At 42.5% G+C, this 12,756-nt stretch overlaps 1 protein-coding gene across 2 annotated transcripts; it reads left to right on the top strand.

The window, feature by feature from the left end:
* The first annotated feature begins 74 nt into the window (after window positions 1–74).
* On the top strand, window positions 75–12,657 carry SUV39H2 (SUV39H2 histone lysine methyltransferase). Of its 2 annotated transcripts, none has more exons than XM_085083158.1 (7): window positions 75–302; window positions 1,160–1,221; window positions 1,309–1,454; window positions 2,425–3,096; window positions 5,006–5,152; window positions 6,708–6,837; window positions 8,223–12,657. In XM_085083158.1, exons 2-7 carry the CDS (start codon window positions 1,212–1,214, stop codon window positions 8,330–8,332), a joined length of 1,215 nt encoding a protein of 404 aa, XP_084939284.1. In that variant the 5' UTR covers window positions 75–302; window positions 1,160–1,211; the 3' UTR covers window positions 8,333–12,657. The 2 variants fall into 2 exon arrangements, with proteins under 2 accessions (XP_084939284.1, XP_084939274.1); XM_085083148.1 differs by lacking the exon at window positions 1,160–1,221 and having other exon boundaries at window positions 8,223–8,338; window positions 10,499–12,657.
* The last annotated feature ends 99 nt before the right edge of the window (window positions 12,658–12,756 follow it).

Raw genomic sequence — 12,756 nt, forward strand, 5'->3', positions numbered from 1 at the left:
CAAGAAGTGCGGTTCTTCCGCTACGCTCCGCAGCTGAGGGGCGCGGGGAGGAAGCTGCCTCGTGCTTCCTTCGGCACCGCCGTTCTGTGAAAGGACAAAGAGCAAAGGCTTCAAATCCGTCCCGCCGCGTTTCCCCCGCCCCTCTCCTCCCCTCCGTTCCGCTCTTCCGGCCCGTCCCGCCCGCAGCCCCTCACGGCAGAGGCGGGAAAGGGAGCAGCGCCCGCCGCCCGCTGCGCTCCGCCCTCTTCCGGCCGGGGGCGGAGCCGGCGCGCCCCCCCCCAACATGGAGGGCTGGCGAGGAGGTGAGGGGGGAGCGGGCTGGGGACGGGGCCGCCCGGGGCTCTGTCCCCTCAGGGCTCTGCCCGCCCTGCTCCGGGCGCTGGGGGACCGGGAGGGAGAAAGGACAGGGGGGAAGGCTCCCGTTCGCTCTCGGCGCTGGGAGCCGCTGCCGGTGCTTGTCGCCCGGCTCCGTCAGGACCGTTCCCACCGCCCCTGCCCGCAGACCCCCGGCGGGGCGGGGAGGGAAGGGCTGGGGGTTCTGCCCCCTTCCCTGGGGATCCTGCCGCTGCCCCAGGGGAGCTGTGGTGGGAGGAGGGCGGGAGGCGCCTGGGGTAAGCATGGGACGGGGGTGGGACACGGAGCGAGAGGCTCGATCCTGCTGCGGCCGCGGAAAGGCACCGCCGGCCCTCCCGCGCCCCTGCGCCGTGAGGCGTGCTGGGGAGAGCCCCGGGGGGAGGCGGGCACGGCCCCACAGCCCGCGGCTCCCGCTCGGGACTCCATCCAACCCCTCGATCCCGGTGCTGCCCGGCCCTGCTGCCCCGCGGAGTGTCCCGCCTGGCTGACGGGGCACCCGCGATCCTTCTGGATGGGGGCTGTGGATCTCTGTTTCCCAGTCCAGTCACCATGGCTGCATCGCAAGTGCTCGGCTGCGCTTGACTACAGAAATTTGGCGGTCTTACTGAAGAATGGAGGTTTCCTGCTTGCCGTAGTTCTGTTATGCGATGCTGTAACTGTAGAAAAATTGCTCTATGCTTAGTGTAACTTTCACCTGTGGAAGTCTCTGCCCTCCAAAATATTTGTTGTTCTCTATAAGTATACGTGCTACACAGAATAAAGGCGCAGGGAGGGAATCATTGACGCGTTTCTCTTGACCCTTTAGAGAAGGGTTGAGTTGGAGGCGCTGCAGTTGTTCAAGAGACTCGTGGACTGCTATGGCAAATGGTAATGTGGGGACTCTGGGATAAGGCATAATGATTTCAATTTAGCTGAGACATTAAATAGGATTCTTTACCAATTTTCTTATTGTAGCCTGGTATGTGCCATGTCTAGCTTCACTTGAGACCCTCCAAGAATTGTGTAGGAAGGAAAATCTCACATGTAAATCCATTGGAATCACCAACAAGAGTGTAAAGAGTTATGAGGTGGAATATTTGTGTGACTACAAGGTAGAAGAGGTAAGAGAAACACAGATCAATTTGATCACTCTTTCAGCTGAAATTTAGAAGCAAGCCAAAGGTAGTTTTATTCATAATATAAAGCAGCAGGTAGTGAGGACAAAGCTTTTGTGGGCATCAAATTAAATATGTTTTAAACTTTGAACTGTAAACAGAAAGTGGTGTAAACTGCTACTTTCAGTATGTGGAAGGAAAATCTTTTCCTGAAATTACACACATGTTGGAATATGAAATATTTCACCTTTGCGTATCTGATGCTGATGCTTTAGGTGGTAGCTCAGTATGAATTATGATGCTTCTCTTTATTTGCAGACAGCCATGTGTATTTCTCTCTTGATTCTTTTAGTCTGTTAGATGAAGAATTAGGGCCATGTGCTGCAAATGGATTCCTGTGAAATTCAGTCTCATGATTTGTCCTTGTTACAGTTATTTGTCCTTTTTAAAATAATTACAAAGTGTATTCTGCTTCATTGTAAATATACTATTACATGTATCAAATTAATTACTATTCTGGGAGGATGGTTGATATGACCAATAGTAAGGTTTAGACTTTTTTTTTTTGTCTAAATTTTGGATTAAATTTTTTTGTTCCGTATGTGGTATGGCTGCATTCTGCTTGTGCATACGAGTCATACAGCACGTTAGCATAACTTACCACCTGCCTTGACAAACTAGCCTCCTCCTCCTCTAGGTATGACATTAGCAATCAGAATTTATCCCAACTTTTGATTTCTTTGCCCCTAGAGATGATATGTAAACAATGCAAAGTTTTGCTATAGGTTAATTTGCAAACAAAAAACCTGTTTTTTCTCTTTCTCCCCAGTTGTAATTGCTATGGGGACATCAAGACCTTCTGCACTGTGAGCTGATCCTTAACTCCAGAGCTCTTGAGATTGTCTGTGTGCTCTGTGATGCTGGATTTCAGCAACATGAACTCTGGCTAAATCTGTATCTCTTTCTGTATTTCAAGGGCAAAGCATACTTTCTTGTGAAATGGAAAGGATGGCCAGAATCTTCAAATACTTGGGAACCTCGGAAACATCTGAACTGCCCAGTTCTTCTTCAGAACTTTCTTAGAGACAAGAATGAATACTTGTCTCGGGGGAGAGAAGGCAAAGCACTGAAAGTGAAAAACCATGTTAAAGCTTTGAAACCTGCAATTGCAGATTACATTGTAAAGAAGGCTAAGCAAAGAATAGCTCTGCAGAGATGGAAAGAAGAACTCAACAGGAAAAAGAATCATAAAGCAATGATTCTGGTAGAAAACACTGTGGATCTTGAAGGCCCTCCTTTAGACTTCTACTACATTAATGAGTATAAACCTGCTCCAGGCATAAATGTGCTCAATGGAATAACGACTGGCTGTGAATGTGCTGACTGCCCTGCTGAGAAGTGCTGTCCGAAGGAGGCTGGGTTTATTTTGGCTTACAATAAACGTAAGAAATTGAAGATCCAGCCTGGCCTGCCCATCTATGAGTGCAATTCATATTGTAGGTGTGGGCCTGACTGCCCAAATAGGATTGTACAGAAAGGGACCCCATATTCCCTCTGCATCTTCAGAACCAACAACGGCCGTGGCTGGGGAGTAAAAACCCTCCAGAAAATTAAAACCAACAGTTTTGTGATGGAGTATGTTGGAGAGGTAGGTATGTATTTAGCTCATATAGGTGAATTACATACAATCAAGGAGATGTTAGATAAAATCTTTATGCGCTTTCTCTCTCAGTTTCAACTCTTCTGGACTTCTTCACCCAGAAGGTGGTCAGACACTGGAACAGGCTTTCTAGGGTGGTGATCACAATAACAAGCCTGACAGAGTTCATGGGGTGTTTGGACAATGCTCTCAGGCACATGGGGATGTCGTGGGCAGGGCCAGGAGTTGGACTTGGTGATCCTTGTGGGATCCTTGCAACTGAGGACATTCTGTGATTCTACTGTAAAATAGATCAGTCTGCTTTTGAGTAAAGAGATAAATAGACTTTCAAGTCAACAGCAAAATTATATTGTCCAGAACATTCCTTCATTCCAGAGCAGTTGTAAAAGGTCAACTATAAAGAGAATATTTATCTTATATGGCACTAAAAAAAATATTTTAGATACATGCCATGCCCTAATAGTTTTCCTAGAGGCAAGCCCTTAATTTCTTTCATGGCAATCACGTTCTTCATTCTTCCCTGATCATCTTTATTATAGTTTTTGCTGTTCCCAGAGCCCAGTTGTTATGAAACTCCCAGCACAGTCTGTCAGTCCCTTCCTTTTCTGTTTTGTCTGAACTTCTAAGGTAGTATTTCCAAGCATATTTATTACTTTTGATTAATTCAGCAGCAAGATTAAGACTCATAGTATGGACATTATCTGTTTATTCAATCTTATACTATTTTGAAGAGAACTTTTATGTTATGAAATACAGACCTTGAGTTTTTGATATTTTGTATTGCCGTGTGGTTCAGCGTCTGCTCTGCTCGAGTGCTCTTCACTTAAGCAGCTCCTGGAAGCCTCTCTGTTACAATGTGTTGCATTTCTACCACAAATATGCCTTGGTGCTATGTTGACTCAAAGGGTTTCCTTCTGTCCCTTTGTGCAGTGTTTATGGTCTTAAGTAGATTTCCTCCATGCTTCCTGCCCCAAAGCTTCTAGCTGCTCATGTTCATACATATTTCCTTTAAACAGACAAGAGGTCAGACATTACAAATATCTCTGTGGGTGAGTTAATGCAGAAAGGTGATTATGTAATTTTGTTGCTTAAAGGAAAGAATGTGTATTTGCCTTTTCACCTGAATCTGCTTAATATCTACTACTGAGTTCTCAAATGTCATCTGTCAGATTTTAGGGGAATTTGTTGTCCAATTGCATCACATTTTGAATCTCTCTTGCTGCCAAATTATTATTTCTATGCTGAATCTGCACAACAGAATGTGTTTAAAGTGACAGGTTGCAGATGAAGTTGTTTAAGCTGTTTCTTCTGTTGACAGTGACACGCTCGCCTAATTGAATAGATTGAGCTTTGTGAAGTGGTGTGTCTGTCTAAGCTGCCATGAATAGGATCTTTCATTGCAGTCAAAAATAGCAGGAAGAGATGCTTCTGGGAAGGGAGGAAATGAATATCAGGCTGTAAATGTGACTGGATTTTAAAGACTGGTACCTGTTGATCATCTGTGCAAAGGGAGAAGGTTGCATCTTGGTTTTATGTGAAGTAAATGAGGCTTTCTGGGTCTAATGGAAAAAGTGTGTACAGTTGGTTGTATTGTTATCATCACAGCTATTAACAGAGGGTGCTGATATTTTTTTTTCCAGAGACAAGGTAGTGCTGTGCATCAGCTGTAGACAAATTGCATCCAGAGAAGCCTCAGTCCCTAATTAGTTCAGCTGTATGTACTCTTATGTATTCTTCATTCATTAGATGGAAAGCTATTTCAACATCAAAAAGTTACTGTGGTATTTTTTACTAAGTAAAGTTTTTTTCTAACTTGATTGGGATTTTTGTTTTGATTTAGGAATAGATAATAACATGATGCAGGTTTCTTTTTTCTTTTTTCTTTTTTTTTTTTTAGGTTATTACAAGTGAGGAAGCAGAGAGGCGAGGCCAATTCTATGACAACCAGGGAAATACATACTTGTTTGATTTGGACTACGACTCAGATGAATTTACAGTAGATGCAGCTCGATATGGAAATGTGTCCCACTTTGTGAACCACAGTGTAAGACCTTGTTTTGTATCTAAGAATTTGGAGAATTATCCTAATTGTGCCAGAAATGTCTTCCACTTTAGACGTTTCCTTACCATATTCACAGTTTTTCTGGAGTAGTTTGCTTCATGCCAGCACAGTCCAGTCAATCAGATGATGCAATAAATTGAGCAGAACACTTGGCTTTACTGGGGCTGAGACTGCCTATGAAAATCAGGGAGTGAGGTGATGCCTGAATTGGACATCCTATAGGACTGGAGTTTTCACTGAGTACACTGGTTCTAGACAATCAAAATAGGATTGCTTTGGCTGTGTTTTTTTCCAAGTACTTGAAATACTTAACATGGGACAGGTCCTTAATAAAATGAACCAGGAGTCAAAGGTGACAGGAACTGATGTATTATTTTGTAGCTGGACAGGATGAAATGTTACTCTGACTTTCGTCCTGCAGACGTGGTAAAGGGAAAAAAGAAAATTCCTGTGCTTTCTTAGGTATGTACAGGGGAGAAATATAATTTTCCCTCCTGATCTAAACTTGTCAGAGAATTCAAAAGTAGATTTTTAAAGAGCAACTTTTTTCATTGTTTTATTCAAGTTCAACTGAAGTACCTAAAGTAAGAAGGCTGAACTGCATTTGTAAGGATCCCTGAACTAAAAATTATTTCTTACTGATCAAATGTTTGTGAGGTATGCAGTCAGTGTTCTACAAATGCAGAAAATTCATGTCTTCAGGTTTGTGAGATGATGATACTTATATTCCATGCAGGTTTGCCAGGGAGAAGGATGAAGAGCTTTAGATACAGAAAGTTGCTCTTCACATTCAGAAATGGAACTGAAGTATTCTTAGTCTTCAGCGTAAAGTTAAATGTCTGTAACTTCACTTCTGATTCTTTAACATGTGATCTATTTCACTTGTTGAAGAGCAAAAAAGCATGCAGATTTTAACAGTCTCAGGGACTACTGACTTCTGGCACTTAAACCAGAGAAAGTGAGGAAGTGGTTTCTAGTTCCTGCTTAGTGACCTTCACCCTCCTCCTACCACCCAGCCTGTGGCAGGGAATTCAGAAGCAGATTTGCAGTTGACAGTAAAAATTAATGCATAATATGAAGATGTTATCTCCGGCCTGGAAGCAATGCTTAAACATCAGTACAGAGTAGTGAGTGTGGGGGGCTTGAAATACTAGGTTGTTTTTAGTTTTCTTTTAACTGTAATTCTTTTTGTGGGTTTTGTAGGTAAATATCAACCTCTGAATATAGCTCTAATTACTTTGTCATCATTTTTATTGTCCCCTTTGAAGGTGCCGTTTTTGTTTTATAGGTTGTTGCATATTAATGTAGTCTACCTAACATGTAAAGGTTGCCTTCCTGGAAGAACTCGAATCTGAGCTATGAATGTTCTCTTGGAACATTTCAGTTTGTTGATTTTAGAAGATAACTTAGTTTGCAGACTTCTGTCACTGAGACAAGAACAATTCTTCCTTTCCTGTGACCTTGGTTTACTTAAACACTTCAGTGAAGTTTAATGTTAATTTTTCTAAACAGAAACTGCATTAATTTTTGCTTACAGTGTGATCCAAATCTTCAAGTCTTCAACGTGTTTATTGATAACCTCGACTTGCGTCTTCCTCGCATAGCGCTGTTCTCTACCCGAACCATCAAGGCTGGAGAAGAGCTAACCTTTGACTATCAGATGAAAGGTCTGCACATTTTAACATTTAAGGTTCTTGTGGGAGTTTTGGGGTGCTGGTGGGTTTTACTGCAGCCTGTCTGATGATAGCATTTCAGCTCAGGCACAGCTCTCCCTAGCACAGCTCTGGCTTTCAAAGCAGTGCAGAGAAAAGCACACCCAGAAACCTTTGCCTGCATCTCTAGTGCACTGCCTCCCTCAGTGCTCCTAGCACTTCAGGGATTGTGGCTGGATTGTCTGGTGAAGCAAATGATTTCGAAGATTTGTCCCAGGAATGCTCAAAGGAACAGTCAGGCTGCCCTTAAATAAAGCTTTCCTTTATTCAAATTGGCATTTCAGGTAAACTACTTTCTAGGTAATCTGCTGGTGGTAGTTACTAAGGCAGTTGTAACAGCTCAACAGCATGAGGCACCATAGGTTTGTCTCTGGATTGTGGTGTTTGTAGGCCTCAGTTGCAGATGTAGGTCCTATGGAACAACTGTTTCAGCTGGGATAGAGTTAACGTCCTCTCAGTAGCTGGTACAGTGCTGTGTTTCAGATTCAGTATGAGAATAATATGGATAACTCTGATGTTTTGGTTGTTAAGTGGTGTTTTTCCTAAGTCCAGGACTTTTTTGTGTCTCATGTTCTGCCAGTGAGGAGGTACCCAAAAAAACGTGAAAAAAAGCTGGGAGGGACCATAGACAGGTGACCTGAACTGGTCAAAGGGATATTCCATACCAGAGGATGTCATGAGCAGTATGGAAACTGGGGGCTGTCCAGAAGGGGCTGATCAGAGTTTAGGGATGGCATCTGGGTCATATGTCATCATAGTCATATGGTCAGCCATAGGTAAGCAATTGTATGTGCAACACTCATGTTTGTTTTTTTCTTCTACTACTATAACTAATAATAATAACAATAATCAACATCAGCATATCATCATTATTACAACATTTTACTGTTTCGGTTACTAAACTGTTCTTATCTCAACCTGTAAGTTTTACTTTTGATTCTCCTCCCTGTTTTGCTGGGATGGAAGTGAGCAAGTGTCTGCATGGTTTTATTGCCAGCTGGGCTTAAACCATGACACTGCCAAATTGATCTTGAATCATTGAAACTCCTCTTTCTCTCCATGTAGTCTGTGAACACTGATGTTTAAGGCCAGCTGCACTCTCAGCTGATCTGTGTGGTTAGCTGGTGGGTACAAAGCTCAAGTCTGAGTTTTGGATTCTGATGTGTATGCCAGGTGTTGTACAAGTAGTTGTAACAAGGGTGTCAGTAGAATGTGAATATAGCTTCACACACAGCTCTTTGAACCAGGGTGTTAGAAGGCCTTTGGAAGCTGTTTGAATACCAGGCATGGTCTCAGTCTATATTTTAGAACTTCCTTACTTGTGTTTATCTGTGTTGCAGGTTCAATAGATCTGACTTCAGACTCTGCTGAAGGTCTTAGCCCATCCAAAAAGAGGATCAGAACTGTCTGTAAATGTGGAGCTGTGTGTTGCAGAGGTTATCTCAACTGAGTTCGGGTATCCAAAGTCACAAATATTTTGTTCTTTTTTTAATGTGTTTTAAGAAGACTCTTCTTTCACACATATATTTAAGTATTCTTACATCTAATGTAAATAAGGATGGTGAAAACAAGGCATGGTGTTTGTAATTGAAATGACGTTGGCCAAAGGAAGAGATTGTAGTGTTTCAAGCCAATACAAAACTGATAATGGGGATTAAAAATTCATTTTTCTAGAACTGTTGTTTAGGAAGCAGTAAAATGTATGCAAAGAAAACTCTAAAATATATCTTGATTTGAATATCCTTAGAATCATAGAATAAGCTGGATTGGAAGGGACCCACAAGGGTCATCGAGTCCATCTCTTAGTCCTGTACAGCACCATCCCTGAGAGTCACACTGTGTGCCTGCCAGCATTGTCTGAACACTTCTTGAACTCTGTTGGGCTTGGTGCTTTGCCCACTTCGCTGGGGAGCTGTTCCAGTGTCCAACCACCCTCTGCGTGAAAAACCTTTTCCTGATACCCAGTTTAAACCTCCTCTGACTCAGCTTCAGGCCATTCCCTCAGGTCCTGTCACTGGTCACCAGAGTGAACAGATGGGTACCTGCCCCTCTGCTTCCCCTTATGAGGATGTTGAAGAGCACAATGTGGTCTCCCCTCAGTCTCCTCTTCTCCAGGCTGAACAGACCAAGTGACCTCAGATGCTCCTCATAAGGTTTCCTCTCAGACCCTTCACCATCCTCGTGGCCTCCTTTGGATGCTCTCTAATGCTTCAATGTCTTTTTTTACATTGTGGCACCCAAAACTGCCCCCAGGACTTGAGGTGAGGCTGCCCCAGTGCAGAGCAGAGTGGGACAGTCCTCTCTGTTGTCTGGCTGGCAATGCTATACCAGGACAAGGTTGGCCCTCCTGGCTGCCAGGGCACTGCTGACTCATGTTCATCTTGTCACTGACATTTGAGTGTGAGCTTTCAGCCATAGGGCTTCAGGAGCTGATTCTAGTGGGATGAAGTGTTGTTACATATTTTCTATAGCTTGAGAAGTCAGGAGGCATTTGATTGAATTCTACATCTTAGTTCTGACAGTTCTTTTGCTTTTTTGTTATATAAAGAAAAGCTTGAAGAGCTTAGCAGTAACATTTATGGCAACAAGGTGAGGGATTAAGGAGAGCCAGTGTGTAAATAAAGATTCACAGGAGTGCAAATTTTAAAGTGTTCATGGTACTCCATGCAAGGGAAGTAATTGCAGAAAGAAAATTAGAGAGGCAAAAGCTCAATTAAAACTTCACCTGGCCACTTGTTTAAAGGATAACAAAAGATGTTTTTTTATCTACATTAATAGCAAAAGAAGGGGCACAGAAAACCTCAATTCTTTATTGGACACAGTGGGGGAATATAGTTACCAAACATGAGGAAAAGGATGAGGTACTTAACACCTTCTTTGCTCAGCTGACAGCTGTCCTTAGGACAGCCTCCTGAGCTGGTAGATGGGGATGGGGAGCAGAGTAGCTCCCCTGTAATCCAGGAGGAAGCAGAGACCTTCTGAGTCATTTAGATGCTTACAAGTCTGTGGAACCAGCTGGGATCCATCCTACGGTGATGAGGGAGCTGGCAGAAGAGCTAGCCAAGCCACTCTCCATCATTTACCTCGAGAAAAGGAGGCTCAGGGGTGACCTTATCACTCTACAACTCCCTGAGAGGAGGTTGCAGCCAGGTGAGAGTCAGTCTCTTCTCCCAGGAACCAGCAATAGGACAAGGAGACACAGTCTCAGGCTGTTCCAGGGAGGAGGGTTTTGGTTAGACATCAGGATAAACTTCTTCACAGAAGGGGTGATTGGACATTGGAATGGGCTGCTCAGAGAGGAGTCACCATCCTGAAGGTGTTCTAAAAAAAACTGGATGTGGCATTCAGTGCCATGGTCTGGTTGACAAGGTGGTGTTCAGTCATAGGTTGCATTTGATGATCTCAAAAGTGTTTTCCAGCCTAACTGATTCTGTGATTCTGTAATTGGTATTAACAGATCGCAGGTGTAAAACTTCTAGCTGATGTGATGTAGAATTTTTTTCAGTTGTTATGCTCTGATTTTTAGTTAGGATTCTATAGGAGGACTGAAGTTCCACAGAGCATTTTTAAATATGATGTTGTCAGAAGTAACATTCACTGTTTGTTTTCATTGCAGAAATTTGGCAGTCATGGCTGAAACAATTTGCTGGCTACAGTTTGGAAACAGATAGCAAAAGGTTAAGGAGAGCAGCCTGTTGTCTAACAAAGCCAATGCATTGTGGAGATGTTAGGTGCAAAAGTACCCTGGGATTGATGTATATTCACAATTGGTTTGGATTAAGTTTTTACATACTGTGTCTTTTTTACCTAGTGACAGACTTCTAAGATACTAGGCCTGTATTTTCTGGTTGCAAAAATGTTAACTTCAGTGAAGTTAGACTAGGGGTGAGTATACCCATTTGCTGTAGGCATTTGTAAGATGTTCTTGAATGTAAAGGCTGAGAAATGTGCTGTTCTTCAGCTGCTTGAGTCATCTTTTTTTTTTTTCCCCGATCATCTTAAAGTTGTCTCGATCTATTCATAACATGTGCTAAGTTTTGCTTGGCTTCAAAACCACTGAAGAGGAGTTGAGGTGGGTGATGAGTGGAGTTACAGCCAAGGTCCATGCTCTAGGGATGATCCAAGTGCTTTATTCTCACGGATTCAAAGCTTGTAAAACTTGCATATTGCTTACAAGTCACATAAATGTTGACAGGGTCAGGCAGAATAATGTTGCTCCATAAATGGATGCTCCATAGCAGGATGCTGGCTATGTATCATAGGTCAGCTAGTTACCTTTATAAGGTGCACAGCTGTTGGCTCAGGTGAATGAAGTCAAGTACCTAGCATGTAACTGTTTACTTAATTTGTTAGAAAATGCCTTAAATTCCATGTTAATTACTAGCACTTCAAAAAGAGTACTTCAAGGTTGTTCCTTAAGAAGCACAGTTGCATTTGTACTGAAGATTTGGCTCTTTGGTAGCAAATGACATTTTATATGCTACTAGCCAAAATCAGTTTCACAGTTTTGGTGAAGAGCATGGGCTCCTGGAAATGCTCTGTGAATTTTGTAATCTACAATACAGAGATACACATTGAAATAGAGACTTTATATTGTTAATGCATAGGAGAAAGTTTGCTTAGATTTAAAAGTATTTGATGTGATCAGGCTTACCTGTATCCACACAGTCGATAAATGCTGAATCTCTTCAGTTTTTATGATGCCATATCTCTAATGATTTTTTAATTTAAAGTTTTAAGTGGAATGTGGAGCTTTAATGTCAGCAAACTCTAGATGATCTTGCATTGTTTGGGGTCCTTAGCGCTTTCTCTTGCATGTAGCTCAAATGAGCAATGCATTCTGTGTGGATGAAATCTACAGTCTCCAGCTCCTTAATCCACTGCAGTCTGCAGCCTGCCCTGTCCCTGCAGCAAGACATGAATTCTTTACTCTGGCCTCCCCTCTGCTGGGGCCACAGGTTGGGCCCCAGGCTCTGTCTCTCCCCATGCCCAGTTTGATTTACATATTGGAGGTAGATGCATTTTAGAAGGCAACAGTTGTGGCAGTTTTACTGGAGTGTAATGTCTGCCTCTTCCAGACGCAGTGAATGTTATCACAGCACTGGAATAACACTGCTGTTTGTTCAGGATATATGTGTTATCTTCTGCCATAAATAAAGAACTGTTAATTTATGTTCTGGGAGGTAGCAGTATTTTGTATTTATTTGAAGGAAACCCATGGATCCAGTTTCTAACTTAGAGCCTTGAACAGTATTTTATATTTACATATGCACAGTGGATTTGGGTGGCAGTCAGTGAATTAACTTAAGGGGACACCATGTCACTTTTAAAACTCCTTTTACTGTCTTTATGAGTTTGGCAGAAAATTGCCAGATTGGAAAAGGAGAAAAAGCTGGTTTTAGTTTCTTAGGGAACCTAAACCAGCCCAGCTTCTGCCTTTGTTTTGCTTTGTTGGCATCGTCATGGTCACCAGTTCAGTCATCTGTATGCACCTGGGGCCTGGTGGCTTGTCCTCCAGCTGTTCTTTTTTGTTGGTTTAATTTTGTTTTTTTAATAGCAAAACTAAAGCTGCAAGATCACCTGTAAGAAAAGCTGTTGTCTATTTATTTAATCTCCAAGTTAAATCAATCTTTTGGTTATTTTTAATGTATGTTTTAGGAACTGTATTAGAATATGCAGTTTGTAAGCTCAGGAACATTTTCTTTTCATACTGTGTCATCTCTAGTATTGCTATCTTCCTATAGTTTTTGATAAAATAAATTAAATTTAGTTTTTCTCTTGTTGTTGTCATTCTTAAAAAAAAATTAGCTTCTCAAAATGAGTTGTGGCAGTAGAATTTGCTTTAAAACTGCAACCTCCTAATTCCTGGCCTGT

This window comes from Lichenostomus cassidix, chromosome 1Aa, assembly GCF_008360975.1.
Source record: "Lichenostomus cassidix isolate B80296 chromosome 1Aa, HeHo_3.0, whole genome shotgun sequence".
Classification (NCBI taxonomy): Eukaryota; Metazoa; Chordata; class Aves; order Passeriformes; family Meliphagidae; genus Lichenostomus; species Lichenostomus cassidix.

Coding starts and splice junctions, on each gene's coding strand:
- SUV39H2 (XM_085083148.1), top strand. Junction 1,455..2,424: donor GTGACTACAAGGTAGAAGAG/GTAAGAGAAACA, acceptor CTGTATTTCAAG/GGCAAAGCATACTTTCTTGT. Junction 3,097..5,005: donor TGATGGAGTATGTTGGAGAG/GTAGGTATGTAT, acceptor TTTTTTTTTTAG/GTTATTACAAGTGAGGAAGC.